This window comes from Syngnathus typhle, linkage group LG7 (genome assembly GCF_033458585.1).
Source record: "Syngnathus typhle isolate RoL2023-S1 ecotype Sweden linkage group LG7, RoL_Styp_1.0, whole genome shotgun sequence".
In the NCBI taxonomy this organism is placed as follows: Eukaryota; Metazoa; Chordata; class Actinopteri; order Syngnathiformes; family Syngnathidae; genus Syngnathus; species Syngnathus typhle.
The window spans coordinates 16,852,009-16,879,312 of NC_083744.1; the positions used below are offsets into that span (position 1 = coordinate 16,852,009).

The 27,304-nt window shown below is 42.5% G+C and overlaps 3 protein-coding genes across 3 annotated transcripts; 1 reads left to right on the top strand and 2 right to left on the bottom strand.

The window, feature by feature from the left end:
- Window positions 1–303: 303 nt before the first annotated feature.
- On the bottom strand, window positions 304–18,959 carry poc1b (POC1 centriolar protein B). Its single transcript, XM_061283264.1, has 12 exons — window positions 18,517–18,959; window positions 18,241–18,325; window positions 17,873–18,044; window positions 17,626–17,805; window positions 17,282–17,389; window positions 17,091–17,206; window positions 16,896–17,029; window positions 16,612–16,680; window positions 16,277–16,429; window positions 16,137–16,214; window positions 3,355–3,660; window positions 304–3,103 (listed from the first exon to the last, which is right to left on the bottom strand). Exons 1-12 carry the CDS (start codon window positions 18,529–18,531, stop codon window positions 3,011–3,013), a joined length of 1,509 nt encoding a protein of 502 aa, XP_061139248.1. The 5' UTR covers window positions 18,532–18,959; the 3' UTR covers window positions 304–3,010.
- Window positions 18,960–19,274: 315 nt separating this feature from the next.
- Window positions 19,275–22,492, top strand: cep41 (centrosomal protein 41). Its single transcript, XM_061283776.1, has 11 exons — window positions 19,275–19,892; window positions 20,144–20,207; window positions 20,281–20,328; window positions 20,400–20,461; window positions 20,647–20,716; window positions 20,785–20,902; window positions 21,031–21,191; window positions 21,328–21,395; window positions 21,483–21,597; window positions 21,663–21,884; window positions 22,018–22,492. The coding sequence occupies exons 1-11, from the start codon at window positions 19,860–19,862 to the stop codon at window positions 22,152–22,154; spliced, it is 1,098 nt and encodes a 365-aa protein (XP_061139760.1). The 5' UTR covers window positions 19,275–19,859; the 3' UTR covers window positions 22,155–22,492.
- Window positions 22,493–23,033: 541 nt separating this feature from the next.
- Window positions 23,034–27,102, bottom strand: LOC133157332 (carboxypeptidase A1-like). Its single transcript, XM_061283774.1, has 12 exons — window positions 26,963–27,102; window positions 26,042–26,311; window positions 25,470–25,551; window positions 25,234–25,368; window positions 25,042–25,146; window positions 24,864–24,965; window positions 24,126–24,227; window positions 23,943–24,053; window positions 23,770–23,860; window positions 23,502–23,701; window positions 23,351–23,435; window positions 23,034–23,273 (listed from the first exon to the last, which is right to left on the bottom strand). Exons 2-12 carry the CDS (start codon window positions 26,104–26,106, stop codon window positions 23,086–23,088), a joined length of 1,266 nt encoding a protein of 421 aa, XP_061139758.1. The 5' UTR covers window positions 26,107–26,311; window positions 26,963–27,102; the 3' UTR covers window positions 23,034–23,085.
- Between the last annotated feature and the right edge of the window lie 202 nt (window positions 27,103–27,304).

The window sequence follows — 27,304 nt, forward strand, 5'->3', positions numbered from 1 at the left end:
TCCAGCTTGAACGCGGGGCCCTTGTTGACCCCCCCAGCCGGATCACCGCCCCTCTTGCTCGTCCCCCATGCAGCGAATGGAGCCAAGCTGTTTGCATTCACCTTTAAATCTATTCTGCTCTTTCTTTTCTACTGCTTGCTGTCTGGTAGGATTTGACCTCCACTGCATTTGAAGACTATTTGGATTTTTTTTTTTAAATCACGTGTTAGTAGCCTTGGACGCAGACGTTGGATGAGAGTCAGACTGGATCCAAATACAAACTTCAAATTTAAGCAAAAATACTGCAGTGACTTGACAGCCGCGTCGAATTTGTTCAATGATTTAATATAGCGCTATATAAAATAGAGCTGAACATTTCATCTTATTCATAAGTGACACACTTGTAAGTCAAGGTACAGTGGAAAAAGTTTGAGGTTAAATCTTGTCGTTGACTTCTTTGTTCATTTGTGTTTATAAATTAACGTGATTTTCCATCGTACTTTTTGTGAACCTTCTCATCTCAGCTTACACTTTAACTTTTTTTTTCGCCGTACATCTGTAAATGTAAGACTTCTCGTTTGCGTGTTTCCACATTAGCTGAGCAGCTGATCCAGGGTCAGTGGGGGCTTCTGAAGCACAAAAAAGAAAATACAGGACACAAAGCAGCAATATTCATGTCACGCCTATTCAAACTTGCATCACAAAAACACACACACACACACAGGAACCTGATTAGTGTGTGTATCTTTTTGTGTGAGGACAAAAGACGAGGCCGTCTGAGACGACCAGCCGGTGGCAGAGAGACGCGAGGGAGGAGGACGAGATTACCCGGCGGCAGAGAAGAAAAGAGGGCGTGGTAGTGTGTGTGTTATGGTCACGCACACACACAGGAAACAGCGTCCTGAAAACAGGAAGTCCCCGTGACACATGACACAGTCAGCAAAGACAGACAGACAGACGTCGTCAGCGAGACGGGACGGCGGCGGAGTTGTGAACTTCCGCCCAGGCCGCTACCGTGCAGATAACGAGTGTGTGTACTTTGCGATAACAACTTTCGAGTGTGCTGAGATGTCATCAGCACGCAGATATGACAAAAGTGGCAAAAGTACCGTAATTTTCGGACTATAAGTCGCACCGGAGTATAAGTCCCACCAGCCATAAAAAGCCCAAAAAAGTGAAAAAAAACATATATATGTATATAAGTCGCTCCTGAGTATAAGTTGCCCCCCCCACCCAAACTATGAAAAAAAAACGCGACTTATAGTCCGAAAATTACGGTAGCTGGAATCCAAAGTTAAAAACATAAGTCACAACCAGACTCAGATTTAAAATAAATAATCGGTTCAGAAACACATCAAACTGTGCGCCGGATTCGTTTCTCTGCCAGGTGTCAAAAATGTTGGTGAAGGCTGAATGGGGTTAGATTTTTTTTTTTTAACTTTGACCCCAATTAGCCTTCTTTGCTTTTCCTGCGGACCACCCAGAAAACATCATGAGCTCGGTGGGACTGTGCTGGAACAAAGTTGGGAATGTTACACGCCTTCCTGGGACAGGAATTATTGTGGAATCCTTTTTAATTGGCTTTGACTAGGAGAGTGCACAAAGAGCTTCATTGCGACCATAGACACATTCCAGTGTAGGTCCACTCAACTCAGATCTGAAGCAGTTGACACTTAGCTTCATTTAGAATCAAAACTTCAGGAAAATCATTGAGGAACATAGGCGGCTGTGAGAAAGTGTGTTTCCACAGCTGAATAGGAGTCTGAGGTCCACCATAGAAGAAGTCCAACCTGCTTTGTCAGACCAGCTGCCCGCAGGTCTCGTGCAGGGTTGCACGTCTTAAAAGATTCACTGGAGTTAAACCACTTAAAAGTTCAAAGCTCCACAACCCAGGAAGGATCAGCACTTACAACGCCTCACCGTGATGATTAGCGCCCAACGGCTGCCCTGGCTTTACCCCATCGTGCGCTCTTCTCATAGGAGGAAAAAAAAAAAAAAAAAAAAACACTTCCTAGGAAAGTGCTGACTTGACGTGTTTACCCCATTCACTTCCTGCTTTCTGCTGCCAGAGCGTAAATGTGGCCTCAACAACAAGCGGAGTTCCTCTCCTTTCCCATTTCCCCAAAGTCAGGACAGGATGCTCTGAGAGCAAAATGTGTGTTTGTGTACAGTGAAAGCAGGACGGAGTCTGGTCAATCCAGTTAGGCAATATAAAGCCGCTGGAAGGAGGACAGAAGAGCGAGGGATCAACAAGGAAGATCCCCACGGTCACGTAGCAGGCGTAATGCCACGGCAGCCATGTCCCATAGCCAAAAACACAGCAGTCGCTCATTCATAAAAAAAAAAAGTTTTATTAAAGAGGGCTTTTAAACATAAAAAAAAAAAACATACAATGTTAATAATATATACTGTATTCCATTACATATAATCAAAATATATCTTAGAGGTCTATAGGAAGCGTAATCTTGTTTTGAGGTTAGTGCATGCATCAAATTAGCCGCGATTAAAACCAACAATAATAAATTTGAGGTGAATAATATTCGGGTACATTTTCAATCATGCTTTACCGGGGATGAAACGTGATAATAAACCACAACAAAATGGAGCAATGTTGTAAAGTGGTCTGGCTCGAGCTGTAGCAGATGGAGAGTGATCTCCTCATTAGCTAGGGTGATGGGCGCTGAGGTGAGGTCGCGAGTGACGGGTTTAAGTGGAAGAGCAAAGTTAAGAAGCTTCAGAGCTTTGGATTGGCCGTGTGAGGCGGCGTCCACGTTGGCCGAGACGTTGCTGGGAGCTTTGTCCTTATGATGACCAACGCATTTTTATTTCATTCGCCACTTATTTCGGAGACGAGAATGACACAAGATGGATGTCGTGATCCAGATGAGGAACACTAGCATGTCTCTGGTCAATCCGCCCTCGGACCTTGCCGCGCAGAGCGTTACACGCCATCGGACGGTTGCTAATATGCCAGGAGGGGAAGCACGCACACACATTTGTAGTACCTTATTTGAGGTGATCCAATGGTTTATTAAGGTGGTCTTCCAGTAGGTTGGGTTTTGTTGAGCCTGTCCTGAAGTTGGTCCTCCGTCAGGCTGAGACGTTCTTCCAATGTGGAAAGGGTCTGAGGTGGAAGACTTTAGCATTAGCCTATAGAGTGCCTCGTTGTTGGGTTGAATCAGAAGAGTACACACTAAAATGCTGATTCGATTAAGTCGTCGTCAAAGTATTTGATTGACAGTTAACAACTGAGGGGCGGAGTCTCCGTGCACTCACTAGACACCTTTGAGGCCGGCGCTCAATTGGAACAAATTTGAAGCCTTAATTTGTGTACTAACTAATGAAATGAAAACCAACATTTTTGCCATCACTGACCTGCGTGAGAACGTCTAGCTGCTTGAAGATTTGTTGCAGGATGGAGTTGATAACGGGCGTTTTCCCCGACGGCGCCTGCGACGGCTCCGTCTGGGGGGCGGTTTGGCCATGGTGCCAATTTGCGTCGTCGTCCGTTCGAACATCCCTGACTCGACGTCTCTTGCCCTTGTCCCCTCGCCGCTTCCATGGACTTGCCCCGATCTCCTCCTTCGTCCAGCCTTCGTCATCTGTCGTCATCGTGACAGGAGACGGACTGTCATGGGCGAAGCCCTCGACGATGCAGTGGTGGACATCGTTGCCGTGGTCCTGCAGAGTATACGTAGCGACACTTTACCATGTCAGGAAATTAGATCGTAGAGACCTTAGAATAGAGCAGGAATGGGCAAGTGCCACATTCGATTTTTTATTGTTTATCCTCACTCATGTAAAGTTCAAATGTGCTACAACGCTATCAAAACCAACCCAGCCCAAAAGGTTACTCGACCTTGACTCGAACACAGTGGTTCTCAATTATTCCCTGTTACAACCCGAACTAAAGTTGATCCTAACCCAGGAAGAAGAAACTTAGGCAGAAGAACTTAAAAGTGAGCTTTGAACTGAATCAGATTGGACCGTGTACCTAATGTGGCGTCCAGTGTTGGCACATGCATACGTATACTAAGGCACACACACACAAAAGAGGGAGGGAGGGAGGGAAAACGAATGAAAAGGAGGAAGGAAGAGGAGGTTGTCACACATTCCAGACTTAATGCACAGAGCAATCGATTCCGCCGTTCTTCCTGTCCTGCCTTCAAAGCGCCGTTAATGATGGAGGGCGAAGAGGAGGAGTGTGAAGATACGCAGGAGGAGGCGGCGGCGGCGGCGGGGAGGGGAAGTATCAAACGGAGGTGAACAAAGCTGTCCGTGTGTCTCTGGCCGGGCTATCGCTTCTTCATCTCCTCCTGCTCAGGAGAACATCTGGTGGACAGCTGCAAAGCTCATTTACACCGAGTTTATCCAGACCCCCCCCCCCCCCCCTCCTGTTGCCCCAGACAGGAAGAGAGGCCGCAATCAAAGCCGTTCAAGGGGGAGATAAGCAGGACGCGCCGATCGGCAGGAGGACACGCTGATTAGCTTGTTTGCCAATTATACTGTTAGTTCAGGTTAAGGGAAGTCGTAGGAGGTCAAAGTAGCATTTACAACGGCTGTGTCTTTGGGTCATAAAATATAACAATTGACCAGAAAACTATAATGCTAGAAAAATGATCACAAATCGGTATTTTGGACTAAAATTATAAGATAGTATTTGGTCACTGCTGACAAAAAGTTTCATTTCAGCATAAAAGTAACAGGCAAAGGTAAAATTGACAAACATTTAAAAAAGTTACCATGAAAAGTTGCCTTTTTGGCAAAACAAAGCCCATCAAAGTTTAACTTGAATTTTTTTTTTAAATGATTGACTTCAGGGTTTTTTTTTATTATCAAATTTTGGACAAAAATTTAGAAGAAAAATGAGCAAAAAAAAAACGAATTTAGTTTTTGTTGTTCATTTTACTAGTGGGAGTGCCAGATCCAGTCTCCAGGTAGCAAACAACATGATGAGAATCAAACAGCCTCTTGAGTTAACATCAAACAGCTCCTCCACATCCAAGCGGAGAGCACAGCTAATCCTCGCCCGCATGCTAATGACACGTTTGATCCCACATCTGTGGACCGAATTCCAAATCTTCCAATGAGGATGTTACTTTTGATCGCAAACATCACAGCTGACCTTTTGACTCCACATCTCGCTTTTGGAAATGTTAGAAATAATTACCGTTTTTTTCCATGTATAATGCGCCCCCATGTATAATACGCACCCTAAAAATGGCATGTTGATGCTGGAAAAAAGCCTGTACCCATATATAATACGCACCCAAATTTTGACTCCTACTTAAGTCCGTGAACATAAAATTATTTCAGAAAAAAGATCATCTTTGGGAACAACCGGATGTTATTCTGCCGGTCAGTATCACTGCGCTCGCGCTAGCATACTCAATAGCGAAGAAATGTTTCGGATTTGTGTAGGGTACATTGTGACAGCAAACGAGCAGGTGATCTAGCAAGCGTCTGATACGAGAGCATTGTGTTCGTATGGAGTGTGTTTGAAGTGAACAGCAGAGAAGAAAGCGCATCTGTAATGGCGGCCTCCATATGATCTCTGGATAAAAAAAATAAATAAAAAATAAAAGAGGTTTTTTTTTTTTTGTACCCATGTATAATGCGCACCCCAGATTTTAGGACAATAAATTAGTTAAATTTTGCGCACTATACATGGAAAAAAACGGTACCCCAAAAAGTTGACTTTTTTTTTTTGAGTCCTGGAACCACAAAACAATAACAACGAGCTGACGAGGTTTATCGACTTGGCGTGGATAACCGTCAAGTCGCTTTGATCTCCTGACACACAGGAAGTCAGGTGACAGACATTTTGACGACTCTTTCGTGCAAAGAGTGTTTTGGCGTCACGCCCGCAGTCGCAGGAAGACAAAACACCTGCGGGAGATGCGCAAACCACAAACCACGTACGCGTGCTACCGCCTAAACAAACAAAATCCGCCAGCGGTGCTGTTCTGACTTTTTTTTTTCTCTTTTCCTTTTTCGAGAGGAAGCCGACACATCCGCTCGTCTATCTCGGCGACATCCGCCCACGCTCAAACCAAAACATCCTGCTTGGCGGCCTTTCAATGATACACACACACACACACAAATGTCTCAGCCAAGGCCTCGTCACGGCTCAATGGCAGCGCGTCATTCAAAGAAAGTACACATTCTTACGGTCATTTATTGTCATTTAAAAGTCAAAGTATGTGTAAGAAACAGCTTTTTGTGTTTCATGATTCCATTTGAGTGCCAAAATACAACATGTTCTGGTCAATCTTTGGATTTGTCTTCCAAAAGAAAAAAATATTTTTTGGATCAACACACATAAGATTTTGTGGTCAACGAAATACAACTTGTTGTAGTCGACAATTGTAATGTTTGTGTAGTTTTTCTTGGGGGGGGGGGGGGGGGCTGGTGCAATAACAAAAAAAAATTTGGGTGTCCATAACAGTTAAATATTTACTGTATTATTCAAAAGTGTTAGGGTTAGTTGTATTTATTGCTTTTTTCTACTTATGGTGAGTCAGTCATATGGAAGATAAAAGTCTGAATCTGCAGACTCACACGGAACATGTTCTGCGGTGGGGGCACCATTGTCGCACCAAAACGATAAACATCCTGTGTCCTTGAGCACAAAACAAACAGTTTGTTCTCCTGCCACGTCGACCTTTGACCCACTCGAGCTGACCTGGAGGAGTTCTCTTTTCCAAACAAGCAGGTTAATGCTTTGAATGTACTTGACGTCTATTTAAAAATAAAAAAATAAAAGCTAGGACAAAGCCTGGTTGACTTTGGCAGGTTTGAAATCTAAATCCGCATAAAAGTCAAAAGTGGACTTTTATTGACTTGGCGACACCAATTTTGTGATCTCCGGGTGAAACAGGCGAACGTAGCAGCTCGTGCTGGCATCTGTTTTGTATGCGTTGGTGTATTTAATGTTTAGGTAGCAACGTTGTGACACCACGCTTGCTTTTCTAACCTCCGAGTCCCATGACCATGACTCATCGTTGGCGCCATGTTCTTACATAAGCAGGTGGAGCTTCCGCTTTGAAAACATCCGCAATAGCTCACATGGATTTCATTTGAACAGTTTAGCGCTAATGATAGGCTAGCGATTTTAGCATTGTGAAATCTTCTCGGACAGCGGTGTCAAACACGCAGGTCAGAAATGGCCCGACTGAGCCTTCAATCCTGCCCGTGGGCTTTTGTGGTCAGCATTTTTTAAACCCAACATGGTCACCTAATTTCATTTTGAGACGAGAGTCCGACAACAAGGACAGTCTGGATCACGACTCTCGTCCTCTTCAAAGCGAGACAAAAAAACTGAAGAGCAAAAAAAACACTTCAGCCCTAGTCGCCACGCCAACGCAGCCGCCGCTCGAATCTTTTTTTTCTTTTTTAATGCTTTTCATCTCAAGCACTCTTCTTTCAACACTGCAGCTATTTTTAGCTTACCTTTACACAACGATGACCTTAAAAAAAAACAAAAAAAAAAAACATGGAACGTTGTTGTCTTGTCACAGTATTGGAAATATTTAATTAGCTTTTATTTTCCAAGTAAATCGGACAGAAACAAAAATGTTAGAGAATATTTCATGGCCCCCCCAAAAAATAACAGTTACCAAACACTACATTGTGCACATCGGCATTGTACCTTTTATAATCTGTCTTATGAAACTTGGTATCATCATTGGAAAAAAGATAAACTAATTCTGCTTTCATTCATTTAACATCAAAGCTCACACCAATGACCAGACAAAAGGCCTTTAATATTTCACAAAACCAAACGACCGTGGTTACATCATCTCCCCAAAAGCCATATTAGTGCTGCGATAAATAAAAGGATGCGCAACAGTCAGAAATAAACCTATTTATTATGAGTCCATCTATAAAAGGTCCTAACCTTCAGCTATGGAGTGTCTACGTGGACGTCGCAAGGTGAGGAAATCTAACTTCCGTCTTTTTTACATGAGTCAGTCACTCATTCACTCAGGTTCCTCTTTTGATTTCTCTTTTAGGGTGACTGACTGTGCTCCACTTCCTTTTTTCACTTGTGTTTTTAAACAGCTACGTGACACACAATTACGTGTTGTACTGTTGATATGACAAACACAGCCAAGCCTGCATTGTTATGCTTGCCGTGTGATCACAATACTGGAATTATTTCTTTGTACTCAAAGAAACCACAACTTTTAAGTCTGCTAGCTTAATGCTATAGCGCAGGGTTGTCAAACTCATTTTTTTCCCAGGCCGCATTGTAGTCGCAGCTTTATGACTGTCAACCCCCAAAGATTTATGAGCACCTCATATTATATTCAGTAAAAGCTACAAAACAAACTGAAACTGGCTCCTCTTATTTATTGTGTTATCCGTTTATTTATTATTTATTCATCATTCTTATTATTTATTGTTTGTGCCTTCTTGTTTTTATATTGTGTCGTTTACTTGTATGTCTATCGTGTAATATGTCTCGTCACCGTGGGATAGAGAAAACGTAATTTCGGGTTTCTTTGTGTGTCTTGACATGTGAAGAGATTGACAATAAAGCTGACTTTGACTTCGACTTTGAAAAATACCTCAGTACTCAGTCATATATTCTTTATCCTCTGCAAAGAACGACTAATAGTGCCTTATTGAAGAGCAGGAAGGAACCGAGACATCTTAAGGAACAGTTTAGCTGCCTCTACCAAGTATCTCAAGACCACTGGAGTTTTACTTTTTACACACATAAACCAAAGAACAAGTTGTCAAGATCTGTCACAGTTTGTTTCCTTATTTTAATGTTGCCATGGTTTCTGTGTGCTCGCCCCTCCCCTCCTGTGTCTGCTCACAATCTATGTGATTGCCATCACCAGCCTCTCGTTACCTATCTTGTATTTAAGTCCTGTCTGCAAGTCACTTCCCTTTGGATTGTTCTCGTCTCATGTCTTCTTGTTTCTAGTCTTGTTTCTAGTCGAGCCTCTAGTCTATCTTTTGAGTTCTTCAATGAACCTGCATTTGGTCGCCCAGCTCCATTCACTTCATGACAGTTCAGTTGTGGAGTTAATTCTGGATGGGAAGTCTCACGAGACTTGTGGTCATCTCTTTATTGGCCTCAAAGTCTCATCTCTTGTTCTTTGCTTTTATGACGTCGCACATTTGTAGTCCTGATCTGAAGACACAAGACTTGCTTTGGTTTTATTTTTCGATGTTCAAAAATGACGTCAGTCGGTAAGAAACCAGACTGACACTTCCCGACCGTTGCTGCTGTTGTTTTTCTGATTTATTTTCCCAGCCCTCGAGATTTCTTTCCCAGCAAGCGGAGGCGAATCCTTTCACGTCGAGGAAGTGAATGAGCGTCACTGTAGCGCGGCGTGGGATTAGCCCATTTTAAAGCTCCTCGGTAAGTAAGACTTACCCACATTATTCGCATTTTAACACATGCGCATGTGGAGGTCGAGAATGGAGGACTATATCAAATTTGATTTCTTGCCAGTGTACAGAACACAGCAGTTTGCAACTCGGTGCTAATCTGTCTCATCTTCAGGAATGCAAAAGATGGCTCCCTTCTTGCATGGACTCGCCCACGGTCAACTTTCAAGGCCTGGAAGTGCTACTGCCTCTTCAGCGCATTGATTGATGCACCTCTCACTTTGAGCTATGGCGCCGCAGCCGCTCGCTCATTCAACGCATCCGCCGCCCACAGTGACGCTTTGACATGAAAAATTGGCCCCATCAGCCGTTTGCCACTCGAGTAATCAGCTTTTGGACACAATGCTCGGTTGTTAATCTTAGCTTTTTGGCTGGGTGGCAAAGCACATGCCATGTGGGCTTAATACTTCCCAGACTGGACTTCCTTTAAAAGGAATAATCCTGAGCGACCACTGCAATGGGAAAATGACCAGTACGTTATCTTGACACATACAATGTGATTTTTTTTTTAGGTCATAGCTGTAAGCGACTTCTTTTTTTCTCAGAACATATTTTTTTACTTGGAATAAGACCCCTTCTCAAAAACATATCACCTATTTTCTTAAATAAATATTAATTGTTCGCCAAAACGTTTTTTTTTTAAATAAATATATTAGGTTAATCCTCCCAGAAAACTGTTCCATAAAGTCAGCTTCATTTTAAGATCAGACCTTGTTGAAAAAATGTAACTTAACTTTCATGACTACTTTTTGTTGAAAGAATTTGACTTTTCACTTTTTACATACAAAAATAAACCTTAAATCTTGAAAAAATATTAAAGAAAATGCCTTTGTCTAAATATAAAAATTTAGAAATGTTTTAGATTTTAATCAGTCATTACTTTTTTTCTTGAAAAGCAAAATAGATCAATCTCCAAATCAAATCTGACACATGAGACCACGATGTTGTCTGTGTGATGGTTGCTGAAATGCATCTTAGTCCAGCAGGACCGCTGATGACAGACAAAGCCCACCTGTGTGTGTGTGTGTGTGTGTTGCAGCTCACTATGCCCCCACGCTCCATGGTGAAGGCCAAAGCCACCGCATGACCTCTAACCCCCCCGTGGCTCTGGCTGTCAATCACGCCGCCGTCCACGCCTGTGGCGGACATGCTGGCAGCTCTTGTCTGTTTGAACCACCCGCTATTAGCATCCCACCGGCTGCCATTTAAAACGAGAGTATCGGCATTACCTCTCCTGTGCCACTAAATGTCAAAAGCGATTTTTGAAACAGGAAGATTTTGATGAGCAATTTTGTTTGACTTCTATATCGTTGCAGCAAAATCTATAAGCAAAGTTAAAATGATTCTTTTTCCAAAAAGACTGTCATTTTGACCTCAAGTCAGAAAAACAAAACTAAGCACTCTTGTGAAAACAAAAAATAATATAGATCCATTAAATATTTAACATTATTATGCTTTTAACCTCTTGAGTATGGGAGACTCAAGATGATGGCCGGAATTGCTTGCTGTCTGTTACAGGAAGTGCTAAAAAAAAAAAAAACTGATGCTGTCTACGGTTCACTGAATCAAAAAAAGGTCATGAACTAAGTAATAGTTTCTTCTATTCTTTTTTTTATATAAAAGCTTCCAACATGTGACCAGCAACCATTTTGTGCACCTTCAAGCGAGTCCAATGAAGAAAGTGGCCACTTTTGAGAGAAAGTCCCTTTTGCAGCTTGCACTCAAATGCGCGAGTGGAGAAAAAGAGAGAGAGAAAAAAAAAATGACCTCATGACCGGAACAAGCAGCCACAGCCGTGACTTTGCAACTGATAGGAGTGGATCACTATGTTCCAATTCGCCCATCTGTTTTTCCATGCCAATTCTCATGGTGTCTCATTTTGACAAGGATTGCACTCATACAGGGATGAAGGGATTACTGTCTTATTTTCAAGACAGTTAACCAAAACATTTTTATGTATGACATCACAGTTGCTGTTAACAACCAATCACGGCTCAGCTTCAGAAAACTAGCGAGATTTAAATCCTATTCCGCAAATGAAACATAAATCAAAACACTTGCACAGAACATATTAGCAAGAAAACTTTGGAGTTGACTCCCCCTTTAAAGAAATTGTATTTGCACACACTCACACGCGCACGCACACAAACGCAACCTAATCAGCTTTAGCACTTGAGCTAATACCAAAAGGAGCGCAAAGAACCCGTGAGAAACTCATTTCTATTGAGTCCAAGCTTTGGCTTAATTGTTGCGGCATTGGGTTAGCCTCTCAGACGCTACGCTAGCCGGCCCCGACCTTCGCCACGTTCCCACACATACCGGGCGAGCGGCCATCGTCTAAAGCGCCTTATAGTGAGACCTTCACCTCTTTGACAAATACCCGTGCAAACACAACACATGTTGCAACTGTTGTTTTTTAGGTGTTATGAATTAAAAAAGTTGCGTAAATATATGTGGCTTTTCTTCCGATAAATTATTGTGGCATAATTCCTTGTGTACCATAAAATATGCATGGGGACTTCTCAAGTGTTCTTGGAGATGTTGGTGAAGGAGTTGTGAAATAAGGAAGACGAGAGTCTCGGTAACACGAGATGAAAGTAGAACTTCGGAAACCATCTGTGTAATACGTTTGGAGAAAAATAACAGACACGCACAGGCAACAGGCCCAGCGCTTGTTCTCCTCCGCCAATCTTGAAGCAATCTTCCAGGTGGCATGAGGACACTTAAGTCTAATCTCATGCTCGCTGCTCTTTGGGGCGCATGACTTTCTGTGTTTAGCCCCTATTTCTCAAGGCAGAAATCAGGCAAAACAATTCGATTAATATTTGCCTTTCAAGTGGGAGGTCATCATCAGTTTGGTCAAGAGTACAGACGACCGAGATGAAAAGTTAGATTCCGTTTCAATCGATGCATTGAGTTCCGTTAAATCAAAGCCGATTTTCCGATACCAATTACTTTTCAAGTCACACCGACCACTTTGCTATTAAAACATTCTTTGTTCAAAGCTAAAATAGATCACCACATGAGAAAATTTGGAAGTTTTCCCAAAGACTTTATTTATCTCCGTGGCACTCGAATCATCGGATGTGATAATGAAGCGTCGTCTCAAGATGATGAACTGTGCTAAAAGGCTTCAAAATGCATATTGGGCATTTTGTAACTTGAAAGGGGTAAATAGAAAAGGATCCTGTATTTAAAGTTGAAAAACTCAACGCAGCAAAGTGTCAAAGGCGAACCCCCTCGCAGCCCCACGGGCCTCCCTGAGATGCATTAAATATGCGTTGCATAAGACGAGGAGATAAAGGCCGAGAGAGGTGAGGCGAGGCGAGAGAGTGGAGGGAAGAGAGAATCCTGCTGCATTAGTGATGAGGACTTGCCCTCCTCGTGTCTTTTTCATGAGCACGATCGAGTTTCTGGCCAAGTGAGCATGGAAAGAAAAAAATGTTAGTAGACAACACTGTGACCCAACCTGTTCCCGTCAGTCACTTTTCCACAGTGTTCCCCTTATTACATACAAAACACACCAAAAAAGACATTTTGCTACAACAGTGACACCATTCATGCATGGAAAGGCAATTATGGTGGGGTGGGCAACAAAAAGTCATATTTGGGCCCAAAAAAATTATAATAGCTGAATAAAAAATGTTTTAAATGCTTGACCACAAAGTCGTACCTTAGCACAGAAACACAATTGATGTTTTGGCAGTAAAATAAAAAAACATGATGGCTGTATTTTTGCACAAAAATCAAGTGAGTGACCACAAAATAGCTGTAATTTGGTCTAAAATTGTAATTGTTGACGTTGGTAGGAAAAATTTAATGTCGACCGCAAAAGTTGACTTATTCAGGAATGGGGGGGGGTGAAAAAAAAATCCAATGTATATCGACATTGTTAGATAATTAAAATAAATCAACGGACTTGACTCGGGTGTGAAAAATTGTGATGGGTCGATTTCTATGATAAATACTGAAACAATAATGTCCATTTGTTACATTTTTATTGTGATGCAGTTTTCAGGAGTCCTCATCCTGGTGAAAAGCAGAAGAATCCCCCTTTCCTTCCTCACCCCCAGAGGTTTTTGCTATTTTTAGCTCGTTTCCGCCGCGTCTTGTCACTCTGGCTCTCCTCTCCGCCATCTAAATATGGAAACTAAACCCACGGCGCAATCCAATCTCCCAGCATCCCCTTTGCGCGGGAAGCTCCACACGAGGTGCAGCCAGGCGTGTGCGAATGCGCCTGGCCTAACCCAGGGATCGGAATTCCGGAGTGGACACACAATGCGAAAGGACAAACAACCGCAAAGGAGAACGCCGTGGCGTCACAGCGAGCCAAGCGGTGACACGCGAGACGGCGGCCGGTAACTCAATCGCCGTCTAATTGGTTCTTTAACGCACAAATGCACACACAATCTGACTGATCGGAAAAGTTGGATTTTTAATAGCTACAGAAATGGCGTGGAAAATTGCTTGAGCTGTACACAAGGTGAACTAAAATTTTAATAGTTAACTACAAAACTCAAGTTACATTTTGTCCCAAGAAAAATGAAACATCAAGGCTCGAGACTAACTTTTAACCAGGAGCACAGTGACCCCTAACCTGAAGTTTTGTTTTAGTAAATATGTTTTAAATATTTATATGAACCACTCATGTTCACTGTGTTACTGATAAATGGCAGAGGAGTGGAGCAACAAAAAATATTCATGATAAAAAAATAAAATTAAAAAAAAAAAGCCCAGTAAATTACTGGACATGAACATGTAGATGAAATTTTTTGTTTCATGTTAAAATATTCATGATAAATTTAAAATTAAAAAAAAAAAAAAAAAGTAAATTACTGGTCAAGATGGAATCTTTTGTTGCATGTTGAAATTTTGAAATCTTTCAGTGCGGACAATCCAAAAAGAAAAATTAATGGTTGAAACTCCCAGATGTGGAGAAGAAGCGAAGCAAAATGAGTTATCTCCGCATATCAGTGGCCTTTGCAATGAATGCTCTCAATTTGCAATGGAAGAGATGAGCTGGATTTTCTTTGTGCCCCAGTGGCGAGGCAAACAAAAAAAAAAGTTGAAATGACGCATGGCGTAGCATTTGAAACTTACCCTGGGGGCATTTTGAAAGAAATTATGTAAACTTTAAGAATCTTATCACATCTTCTAATCATTACTGAACAGCAAAGTGCGTGTTATTCACATTCCTCACCAAGCCGTCACTAATGCATAATTTGTCAAGTTCGCAAAAATTATAACGAGCCCCTCATACTGAATATCATTCAAAATCCATCAGGTGCTTGCTGTGTAATCGAATAACAATTTTCGAGGCATTTAAAGAAGAGCTGCTGGAATTCAGTGGAGAGTTTGCTAAGGAATAACATTTCAAAACTTTGAGCAAAAGCTGCTAAATTTACCAACAGCTGTGTCACTAAGAGGTCAATGCTGACCGATAGCGGCAGAACTGCAAGTGGTGAAATCTCCCTCCCACCCACGCACCCACCTCAGGCTACTTCCGCACCCCCCTCGGTTATCACGTATACGCCCACGTTGGGAAGCATTTGAGCGGAACATGGAGGCAGGGAAGAGAGGAAAGCACTCTGAGGGGATCAAGTGTGACCGAGGACTCCCGCTGATGGAGGCGTGACCGCAAAATGATGCGTTATAGGCACAAGGTTCATCAGAAATTTTTGTATATACCGTAATTTTCGGACTACAAGTCGCACCACCCATAAAATTCCCCAAAAAAATGGAAAAAAACATATATATGTATATAAGTCGCTCCTGAGTATAAGTCGCCCCCCCCACCCAAACTATGAAAAAAAAACGCGACTTATAGTCCGAAAATTACGGTACTTATTTTGGACTGGTCACCATATTCAGAGAAGTCAATGATTGATTACGCCATTAGAAATGCAATGATTGTATTTAGGTACAAAAGATTGCAAAATGTTATTCAGGGGCGAAAATTCAAAAGGTGACGGCAAAAAAAAAGTCACATTTTGCACGAAAAGGCAAATTAAGCTGTTTTTCAGAATCACGGCTGATGAGTTCGACGCGTTCATTCTTGCGTGTGAGCAACAGCGCCGCTAGTGGTGAAAAGGTGTACTGGGCAAGCCCGGTTGCTCGCACTGAGTGGTTGACTTAAACCCACTCTGGCTCATCTATTATTAGAGCGTGGTAGAGGGCCCTCAGGGTCCCGGGGCGCCGGCACGTGGACTCCTCAAAGCCCCCCCACAAAAACAGCGCCCACACCACCCACCACTGCTCTCCTCTTCCCTTCATCTCTCACCACTTCTTACTTGCCCAGCACATGCTTTCACATGCGCCAGTGAAGTATCCGGAAGAGGCGGAGGAGGAGTGGGCAGATGGTACAAGAGTAAAGTGGATATTCCAGATAACATTTGATAGAAATGCATAGGCCATGTTATTATAATGATATAATTATGAAAGTGTCTGACGACTCCATATTGTTTCTCCATACGAGCCCTGCAGTTTACTAGCGACCATTGTTTTTGTCCCCTGACATTAATTGCCGACCAATCCATTATTTGCGTGTACCGGCAATTATTTGTCGAATGTGAATTATGATTGTCTAGCGAGAAAAAAAAACATGAATTTTGAAGTGGTGCAGCAGCAGGTTTAAAAAACAAAACAAAAAAAACGCAGGTTGGTTTGCACTGCCACCTAGTGGCCATGACGTGCAGGAGTTTGCACACAACGCGACAATAAATCTTGATGACATTTCAAATGTAACTCACTGCGTCTTGGTGTGGACCTTCTTGGAGCTCGACGATGTATGGTTTTGATGAGTGCGTGTCCGTCAGTCCCGGACCCACCTGTATAAATGCACCATTAACATTTTATTTTTTTTAACATTGAGAGCTAGTGGCAAAAGCACCTGAATGTCCACCGTGTGCGTCGGGTGAGGGTGGGGCACCCGGGGGTGGATATCGGTCAGGTGTGGCGGGGAGTTGGGAGTCGCCCGCCGGCTGTGCTGCTCCAGGACCTCCCGGTATGATTTGGCGTCAAAGTTGGTTTTCCACAACATCACCTGATCGACAGACAAAATAGAGTTTTAACGATAATTTCTCGATAACATCATGTCACATCACAGCGTTGATATTGGATATACGATGCCAGTGTGTCAATTCTGTATCGTAACAGACAATGATACCATATTGATTTTTTTTTTTTTAAATGGTTTTGTCTGTACTCGTGTTGAAAGGAACCCACTTGTGAATCAATGCCCCCAGAAGCAAAGAATTCTCCAGTCCTGGAAAAGGCCACACTGAGGACGGCGCCCTAAAAAGTAGTTTGAAAACAAGTTTGATCACTTTATTCTCATGAAATCAAACTTTCTATCATATCATCACAACTACTCAAAGTTTTGTTGCAGTTGTAATATTTTCTCTAAGATTGAATTAAGATGAAATAAAATTAAAAAATTAATTAATAAAAATAGATATATACATAAAATAAAAAAGATTAAAATAAAATATTAAAAATAAAATATGCACCTTGTGTCCATGCAGCGTGTAGATGAGGCGTCCCTCCAGCAGGTCAAGGATTTTGATTGTGCTGTCGCTGGAGCCGCTGATCAGGTAGTTATCAGACGGGTGGAAGGAGAAGCTGTTGACACTAGCGCTGTGGACTACAACGCAAACCAGATCGACAATGTTCTTGAAATTTCTTCTGTGCGGCTGCTTGATTACCTAGGTAATGCTGGATGATCTTATTAGTGCGTAGGTCCCAGATTTGAAGTGCGTTATCAACACCCGACGACGCGATGCACGTGCCTCTTGAGTTGAAGTCCGCGTAGGTCGAGGATCTGAAACGCGGACGATTATGGCGAAATGCGGAAAAAGTACACCATCATCCTTACAATAACGTTTTCTTTGTTTACCCGGGGTAATCAGTGAAGCAGTTGATGCAGTTTTTGCTGGACGTGTCCCACAACCTGACGGTGCGATCATCCCCGCAGGACACAACAAGGCGACTGTCCGGCGAAAATCTACACGGTTGAAAGTCTCCGTTAGGCTTGATCTTTAAAAAGGGGCCATCATATATCCGAGAACTAAAAAGTTGAATATCCATCAAAAAAACCAATGTGCAGGAAGGTGACACGGCATCAGTAGGCGTGTCTAGACCATACCAAACGATCACCGATCTGAGAAATACTCCCTGACAGTTTGAAGATCAAATGAAAAATGTTACGCAAGACACAAGAACAAATAAACGCTCACATACCTAGCACAGCGTACCCAGTTGGTGTGTTGGTTGAGCGAGCAGATAAAACATCGCCGGGCGACGCTCCAAATCTTCACCGACTTATCGTCCGATGCCGTCACCAGCCTCACGCCGTCGTGGGAGAACCCGACGCTGCGCACGGCAGCCGTGTGCGCCTTAAATACTGTCGACTCCCCTTTCCTGAAACATAACACGTAATGAGGGCCAAAAAAGGGATCGGGAAGTTTAAAGATTTTCAGCGACTTACAAGGAAGGCTTCCACAGTCGCACCGTTTTGTCCTTGGACGAGGTCGCCACCAGGTTGCCAACGGGGCAGAACTGCACGGCCGTGACGGCGTCCTGATGGTTGATGAAACGCAAGGACCTTCCCTTGGCTGACAGATTCCAGATCATCAGGCTTTTATCGCGGGAGCTCGACGCTGATGAAGAAGAAGAGAAAAGTCAAATTGTTCATCTTGAAAATGTGTTAAGGACATTTTACATACATGTTATTTTTCTGCTGGGAGAAAATGGCACTAAACAATAGATTTGTTTGTATTATTTCTGCGAGAAGTTGATGAAACTTAAAACCAGTTTCAACGAGTTCAATTATTATTATTCGGTATGGTTACTTACCCAATAATTTGGAGTTTGGATTAAAATGCACGCAGGTGACCGAATCCTTGTGGCCTTTAAGAAGCCTCTCCATGCTGGGGTCATCCTGTATTGAGGACAGAGACGCATTTTAAACATTGTTTTATGTTTCAATAGTCTGAGTTTAATAAATACGAGATGTTGGGAGTGTTTTGACAGTTCTACTTGGCAAATCTTCTTAGCGATAAAGTTGCTTATTCAGCACATACGGCAACTTCTTTTGTTTAAAAATTATTCGTCTAAAAAACTTTTACTCACCAGCACTGAGGCCATTGTGGGTATTTAAGCGTCATTCGACGCTACTGTTGACAACCGACTAGAACGTTTCCTCCATTATGCTCAAAAAGAGCGCCTTCGGTAAAAGTGTCTAGACCTGAACAGTCAAGCACGGATATAATGATGAGCAACTCCACTCGAGCCAATCGACCATTTACTAAAAACGCATTATGCGCCCATTTTGTGCATTGTTTTTAACAATGCCACAAGGTGCTAGATGCTAAAGCTAACACCCATAGCACTGAGTGGCGGCATTTGCAGTTTCGCTCATATAAAAAAAAAAACGATTACGTCTTATTAAATTACATATATACTGGTAATTAACAGTGAATAAATGACGAAGTAAGATGTCATCCAGCTAAAAGTGGGTGAAAGTGATGTATTCCTCTCGTCACCGGAATCATTACGTAAGCGTTTTACCGGTCGCTTAGCAACCACGACAACCTTAGCAATCAGCTCGTACACGCCTTAAGAAAAGTTGCAATATCAACTACATGAATAACATGTATCATGGTAATCGTCATATTTGGATGAATGGTGACAAAAGTTAAAATTGATTTATACAAAATATTTATTCCCACGTCAACGAGTTATGAAGTTAACGTCGTTCTGCCGCTTAGCCAATCGCGTCGAAGGAGCAGTGTCGACGTCTACGATTGATCCAAAACTAAAATATCGCGTCAGTTTTTGTAAAACGCTTTGTGATTGGCTCAAAAGATTGGCCACTGTCCAATCACAGAACCGCTGATGAGAACTTGCAGATTCAATTCGCCTTCATATTGAATAATGTTTAGCTATTCCTAATTTTATTTCTAATATTCTATTTTGTCACACTTTAATTCGGTTCTAAATGGTTTCAAATACTTCGGCTCACTGAGTTGAGAAGTGGGGTGCAGCGGGATGCCGATTGTTATGATTCGGTTAGACTCTTCTGCAAGATAATGTACATGTCTCCAATGGAGACGTGCGACGCTGACGTTTAACTCTCGTTTTCGTGACGGCATTGATGTAATGATTGTGAGGATTTCAGGACGCCGGTGTCACGCCGACGCTCAGACATTGTTGCGTCTCCTTGCGTCGCTGAGTCGAAGCAGCCATAGCAGTTTTGCTGCCATGTAGTGTGCGCTGCAGACGATCGATTAGTTAGGTCTGCCCATGATATTACATGTTACGGGAGGAAAACGTCGACTAAAGAACGCTTGTTGAAGTTAAAATAGTTGGCTTGAAAGCCAACCTTGCTCATGAATGACAAAGCGGCTTTAAGATTTCAACATTTTGAACGACATTAAAGCTTGAAAGCGACGGTGTCGAGGCTCCGGTGCAAGATGTCGGTTTACAGGGGCATCGGCGGCGATCAGGTTATTTCTGTTTAAATAATTGTGTTTGTCGCATGTATTTGATACTAATGTGGAGTTTATTGTATTTATCTATTGACGTTACGACCCTAACTTAAGCTAAAAGTAACGGAGCAGCGCTAGCTTGATGCTCAACGGAGTTGTGTTGCTATGGCAACCCCCTAGCACCTGCAAGCTATGCTGACAAAAGTGCATTTATAAAACCACGCATTTTCTATAGTTCCCTGATGAATAAACTCATTTGACTGTTACAGTACATGAGGAAACAGATCCCAAAGAATGCCAAGTATCAACACGTCAAAACAAAACTGGACACGGGTAGGCTCTGGTTATTGTTGTTTATATTTGATGCAATTTGTAGGACCATTTTTTTAATACCCCTTGCAAACAGGGGTTAGCCTGACCAAGTATTTGGAGCGCCTGGAAGAGATAAAACAAAGTGAGTTGAGGCCTCGCTTTTTATCAGTATGTGTCAAGATTGCAACAATTAATGTTTTTTTTTTTTTTCAGACTACAAGTTCAACAAAGGTGAAATCTTCAAACGCTTTAAAGTGACAACGTTTGCAGAGTTGGTGAGACATATTTCTACATTCCGACTAAGTGTAAAAAGGAGTTAACATTGCTAATGTAGGTTTGCACTTTTAAGGTTTATTTTAACCCGCTTTGGTGGAGCCTCTGACCTGTCGGATTATTTCGTCGAATAAGTAAATAAGTGAAGATAACCACTATTGATGATGAGGCACGTTTTCCACCTCAGATACTTCAGGTGGCGTCAGTGTCGGACCTGAATGAATGTGTCGACGGTGATTCGTGTCACAGCCCTCACGGTAAATCAAACTCACACTTGTGACCTTTATAGTTGTTACCATGCTAACATGCTAAATGAATCCAACAGATGATGGCAGCGGTGACAGCGGCATGATGGTGCAGGCGGGGTACGCCAACGGCTTGTTGGAGTCCAATGATGCGCAGGATCAGGAGCACATCCAGCCCATGAGGTCCACATTGCTAAGGTAAATCCCACCCGACTTCCCCCAGTTTCGTCACGTGACGTGCATATGTTTACATACATGCTTTGATGATGACACGGGTGCAGGAAATATTTGTTTCAAAATGAACCGGTTACTTTTCTCCTCGGCAGCGTGATCAACGGCGTGGGTGAGCTGAACATGAACGGCGACAAAGCAAAGGCGGCCAACGAGGATGTGGACGCTGACGCCGAGAAGCCCTACCAAGATTGTCCCTACCTGCTGCTGGACGTGCGCGACCGCGACCTCTACGACCAGTGCCACATCATTTCAGGTGGGGTTGCGTTTCCCTTTGGTCCTTCTTTCTCATCATCAAGCAGTTTATTCACAGGCACGGTGGAATATTATTTGAAATAATGTCAAGATCTGGAGCATGACCTCATCCTTTTATGATCTTGCTTTCCTTCCAGCTCACAGCTTTCCCATAACCTCGCTGTCCCGTTCCACGAACCCTTACACCAAGGAAATACTGGAATACGTATCCTTGGTTCAAAATATGATCAAACGTTATTGTTCGCCCCCCCCCCCATTAAAAACCGATGTTTTGACCTTTAACAGCATGCAGAAAAACGCCGAGGGTAAGATCATCATCGTGTACGACGAGGATGAGCGCATCGCCAGCCAGGCGGCAACCAGCATGTGCCAGCGTGGCTTCGAGAACCTTTTCCTGCTCAGCGGAGGTAAGGCGGCGAGGACATCCGCTCATCCAGGTGGTAACCATGACGACTTTGTCGTCGTCGGCCAGGTCTCAAGGTGCTCGCTCAGAAGTTCCCTGACGGTATGACCACTGGCACCTTGCCCGCCTGCTGCTTTCCCCCTCCCGTGCCGTCCAAGTGGAAGAAGAGCGCCCCGCCGCCGCCGCCACCCTTGCCGGCGACGCAGGTGGTGACGCACAGATGGAGGTTCAACGCCGACGAGCTTGGCAGGATCGAAGCCCACCTGGAGAACTTCATCATGATGGGCAGTAGTAAGGAACTATCAACTAATTCCATACCTGAATGATAAACATCCAATATTGTCACTACTCTTTCACTCTAATGAGGAGAAATGATTCACTAAATTATATAAATGTTGATTTCTTTTTTTTTGTTGTTCTCGAGGTCGTACATCAAGTCGAATTTCGACAAGCAGCAGTTTGCCTAAGGTGTCCAGCGCCCGCTGCAGCCGCACGACGTCCTCCTCCGCGTCTTCGGTTTCCTCCAGGGACAGCGGACGAGTTCAAAGGCCGTGGAAGTGATCGCATCAACAACAGCGTTTCCTGTTGCTCATCTTCAGTAGTATTTTTTTCTTTTTCTAACATTTCAATGCGTTTGCACATGAGTGTCTTTTGCACTCCAATGAAGGGTCAGTGGATCATAATTTTATTTCTAGATTTATATTTAAAAGTCGTTTGAATGCTGCATTTTTGTAAATGACACCACAGCACGTCTTAATGATTCTTGTAAATCTTAATGAGTGAAGTGTACGTGCGTGTGTGTTGTATTGTGAGTGTCAAACTCAAAGGTTACATTGTCAGAAATTGGTTTATTTTCCTTCCAAGTGACCTTTAAATAAAATGGAAAGTGTTTGTTGCAATTGTTGAATGTGACTGCTTATTTTCTCAAATCATTCCAGGTAAACAGATCAAAAGTTAATTTAAGGTAATAATAATTTTAATTAATCGGTGTTTTGATGTTGTCCTTGTACCCAAGTTGCACGACTGTTTCTAAATTTTCAATTTCTAAAATTTTGTGATTCTTAATAGCATGTTTTCATTATTTTTGTAGAATGTTTTTATATTTTCGCCCAGTTGAAATTTCTCAATTTGCGATTTGTAATTTCATCACATTTTCTTCATGCCCACCATAGTCTTCCAATTTTCCTTTTTTGTTTTTTTGTATTTTGTTTGATTAAATTATTTTTTTAGGTTCGTTTTGTATTGTTTGATTTTTTTTTTTAAAGCTTTTTTGTGCTTCTCTAAATTTAAATGAATTGCTTCAGAGAATATTAATCAAATTTTTCCGGTTTTAGTCCAATTTTTATAGTAATTATATTTTTATTCCATTTTCCAAACTGATACAAAATGTTGAATTTGACATTTTATTCTAAACATGAGAACGGGGTCCCACAAGAGTGCTTTTTGTTTTCTGACTGTTGCTTTATTGGTATTAATAATCTTCCAGTTTGCCTTAATAGGGGTTCTTGAGGGTGTGGTCCATGATGGCCATGAGGGCCAGCCACGTCTCCCTGGCGGTGGGGATGATCTGGTTGGCAGGCAGCGCGAAGCCGTAGCGTCCGGTGTCGCGCAGTTCGAAAGTGAACGAATACTTGATGCCCTGATTGTAGGTCCAGTCGATGGTTCCGCCGCTGGCCTGGTCTGAAACGGGACAGAGCGCAAAAGTAAGTGCGGGCCTCCACCAAGACTTGATCTTAACTACTAATGTAAGAACTCACAGATGACGTTAATGATGCTTCCGTATCGGTAACGAGTGCCGTAAAGAGAGGCCAGGTCGGTGATGGCCTTTCTGGCCACAGCGTGCTGCAAAAAAGCAATATGGTGTCTCAGCGTTGTCCTACTACATTTATCCAACAGTTGATGACCCACCAGCTCCGCCTGGTCCTTGACAGGCGTCCTGGTATATCCGTAGGGATAGAGAAGCATCTGCGAGTACGAGTGGATGGACACGAAGGACTTGATGTTGCCGTGAGACTTGACGAAGTTCACAATGGAGCTGACTTCCGACTCGGAATGCGCCCGCGGCCCGCGGTACGTCTCCGAGCAGGGACTGCCACTCGCACCAGGGCCTAAAAGACAATAAAGAAGTTTAGTAATGATTGTTAGCGGTGGTGACACCAGAGGTAGGTGAAGTTACCTCCATAACCAGCATCCCAGTTTCTGTTAGGATCCACTCCCACGCAAGAAGTACCAGGATTGGGCTTTCTAGTCTTACGCCACATACGGTTCTGAAAAGAATCGAATTGGGATGAGGAAAAAAGTCAGGAGTGTAGTTGGTAATCTCTAAAAGTTGGAATGCGGACGACTCACCCTAGTGTGCGTGTAGTAATAGCCATCGGGGTTGGTGACCGTCTCCAGGAAGATGTCCATCTTGTCGAGGATGGCGGTGAGGGCGGGATCGCGGCCGTAGTCGGTGACGATCTGGAAACAACACATTGGTGAAAAAAAGGTCGCTAAAAACGATTTGCATATTATCTGCTGAGTGTCGTCTACCTTCTTGGCGAACCAGGTGCCGCTAGCCTGAGTGACCCATTCACGAGAGTGGATGCCAGTGTCGATCCAGATGGCGGGACGATTGTTTCCACCAGTGCTGAACTACAAAAAATCAAAAAGTGTTCAAGTGAATCTCTTTGGGGAAAAGCCCACATCATGCTAATGAGCCTATTAGCTAGAAAAAACAAAAAATGCCCATAAAAGTGCTGAGACAGGCTACCAATAAAAATACCAAACAACTAGCTTAAGATAAGAACAGTAAATGACGGCCTAGCTAACCAATGAACTAAAAGAAAACAAGAGTTTTATCAGGCAAACTAAGTTCAGTATGTAACTAATAGCTATCTGGCTAACTGACAAACGAATGGACCTAACTAACTAACTAACTAACTAACTAACTAACTAACTAACTAACTAACTAACTAACTAACTAACTAACTAACCAACTAACCAACTGACCAACCAACTAACTAACCAACTAACCAACTGACCAACCAACTAACTAACTGACCAACTAACTAACTGACCAACTAACTAACTAGCTAAGCGTAGTTGTACTAAGTTCATCTTGTTTTTCAACTAACCAACTAACTAACTAACTAAATAGCTAACTAACCAACTAACTAACTAACTAACTAACTAACTAACTAACTAACTAACTAACTAACCAAATAACTCTAAAACTATTCAGCACATTCATGCATATACTGTTTGTTGGGATTTATTTTGCATTGTTACCTTGAGCACATTGAGCGGACGCCGCTCGTAGCTTTGACCAATCACCAGTTTACTGACAAGTTTGGGATTCTCGGTCACCAGCATGTCCTGGAATCTGTACAGCTAAAAACACCACGTCGACACCGTGAAGACAACAATCAGCAATTAGCCACAAGTGAAGAATGGTAATGATGCTGACCTCGCTGAGGGTGTGGTATCTGGAGAAATCGAAGCTATCGGTGTTTCTGGGCTCTGCCTCGCGGGCCGAGGCGTCCATCTCTTCTTGCTCCTCGTCCAGGACCACCTGAGGAAACGCAACAGTGAGCAGTGCAGACCAGATTTTACACACAGCAAGCTTTTTCTTACGATATGAAGGAAAGGGTGTTCTAACCTGCAGGTCTTCAATCATGATGGACCATTCAATATTGTTGCTCTCCAGGAAAAGTTTGACGGCCTCCAGACTCTCGAGCGGAACTCTGACGTCCACATAACTGTCCAAATCTCTCGCCTCCTTCCAGAAGTCCAGCTGACATATGCACACACACGAGATTATTTTTATTATGCTTTATAATATTGATTGAAACGGTGTGGTTTTATACTATATTGCCACTAGGGGTGCTGTCTCACCCCATACTCCTCAATGTCCTCCAATTGCGTCAGAAGAGACAGCTGTGCTTCATCCTTGGCCACCATACGGAGAACCTGATGTCTTGGAACACAGCACAAGTTTTACATCTTTTTTACAACACAACACAAACAATCTGATGTCCTTGAACGCAACACACAATGTTTTATAACGCAATTTTCCACTGCTGTCCTACACAACACAGCACATATTTTCCATATAAAGAACCAACATTTTTTGTAACACAACACACAGTGTCACAACATTTACCACAACACCAAAAGAGAACTTTCCTCACACAAATGGGGAAAGACCTGTGTGGTATTTTGTGTCAAAATAAGCTCAGTATTAGCCATTTGTTTGCTCCTTTAGCTATGTCACCATTTAAAATGGACAAGGCACATAAATATGACACAATTCATTTTTTTCTACCCAGTGAGAGTGTTCCAATCCAAATTCAAATTGACCCCCACGAGTACCCACAATAATCAGGGTCAGAACATTTTATTTTTGTCCTTTTTTAGTTCAATTCAACCTCGGCTTATGCGGACCATATAGTTGGGCATCAACTCACCCCTCAAACGTCTCCTTGCCCAGCGCGGCAACGAGCAGCGCGGCCAACACGAGCAAGACCCTCATCGTGACAGTAGAACTCAAGAGTCTCGCCCGGAACCCCCTGCTTGCCTCTTTATGGACCCAACGGGGGTGGGTGCTCAAGGGCAGGGAGGTGTGTCAGCATCTGCTACGATTCCCACACGATGCTGGATGCCAACTTGAATGCTGACGTCCAACCTCTGATGGAGTTGGAAGTCACACGGCTTCTCTGTCTTTAAAATCTAATCTCCTAACAGACAAGAGGAAAAAAAAAAACATTTTGTACCTAATAAACTATCCTGCAAATTTACACAACACTATTAACAATGGCATCATTTTGTTGATTTGAATTGATCGACTTCCTAAAATGTACCTAATAAAGTAATCTGCAAGTTTACACAACACAATGATACCTATTGACAATGGCATCATTTTTGAATTTATTGACTTTCATCAGCAATTTCTGGAAACATCCAAAAAAGAACCTAAATGTCTGCTATTATTATTTTAAACCAAATAAGCAAGTGAAAAAACGGTTTCTCGCAACAGGAAGACGTCTATAGTTGCATCTTCCCCTTTTGTGACCGCTTATTATTGTAGCGAACTAAAACCACAAAATAATACTAATAAGCTTAGTGATGTAAATGAACATGTACTATGTTGACAGCAAATTTAACACACACACACAATTGTCTTGCGGGGAATATACATAGTATATTGTAATTATTTTGATTCCCTTTAACATTAATTTTAATCTAGGAGAAAAACAACTTTAAGCACTCCTCACAAGCTGCAGTTTTTTTTTTATGTCACATGACTGATAGCAAAGTGAAGGCGACAAAAACACCTGCTACAGTCACACACAAACACACACACACATGGATGCCAGCACAAACAGTACCTGCTCACTAAAGATGAAGTGTCTTCTTGTTCTGTGCCTTCTTGTCACAATGAGACAGTGTTCTCACACAAAACTTCCTTTTTTATACTTGAACCCGCTATAGATTGCTGCATACACTTTGTCAGTTGCATAAATGGACTTGACCCAAGGTGATATGTAAGAATAAAAATTGCAACATCTTGGTAGTTAACCTTTATAATAGTGTATCGTGACTTAGATATATTTATTATTTTTAAAATTAGATGTATAATTTAGATCATTTCTTTCAATAGGTTGCATCGTACATATATATGTATGATATATTAAGAATTAATTAATATATTATCAATTATCAATACAAGT

Bases quoted from the DNA above. Each gene is read 5' to 3' on its own strand.
- poc1b (XM_061283264.1), bottom strand. The intron at 16,215-16,276 runs GTGCTTTTGCCA...GCATTTATACAG, and splicing joins CGCACACGGTGGACATTCAG to GTGGGTCCGGGACTGACGGA. The intron at 3,661-16,136 runs GTGAGTTACATT...TATACTCTGCAG, and splicing joins AAGGTCCACACCAAGACGCA to GACCACGGCAACGATGTCCA.
- cep41 (XM_061283776.1), top strand. From the start codon at position 19,860: ATGTCGGTTTACAGGGGCATCGGCGGCGATCAG. The intron at 20,208-20,280 runs GTAGGCTCTGGT...CCTTGCAAACAG, and splicing joins CAAAACAAAACTGGACACGG to GGGTTAGCCTGACCAAGTAT. The intron at 21,192-21,327 runs GTGGGGTTGCGT...CTTTCCTTCCAG, and splicing joins CCAGTGCCACATCATTTCAG to CTCACAGCTTTCCCATAACC.
- LOC133157332 (XM_061283774.1), bottom strand. From the start codon at position 26,106: ATGAGGGTCTTGCTCGTGTTGGCCGCGCTGCTCGTTGCCGCGCTGGGC. The intron at 25,369-25,469 runs GTGAGACAGCAC...TGCATATGTCAG, and splicing joins AGGACATTGAGGAGTATGGG to CTGGACTTCTGGAAGGAGGC. The intron at 24,966-25,041 runs GTCAGCATCATT...TGGTGTTTTTAG, and splicing joins GATACCACACCCTCAGCGAG to CTGTACAGATTCCAGGACAT.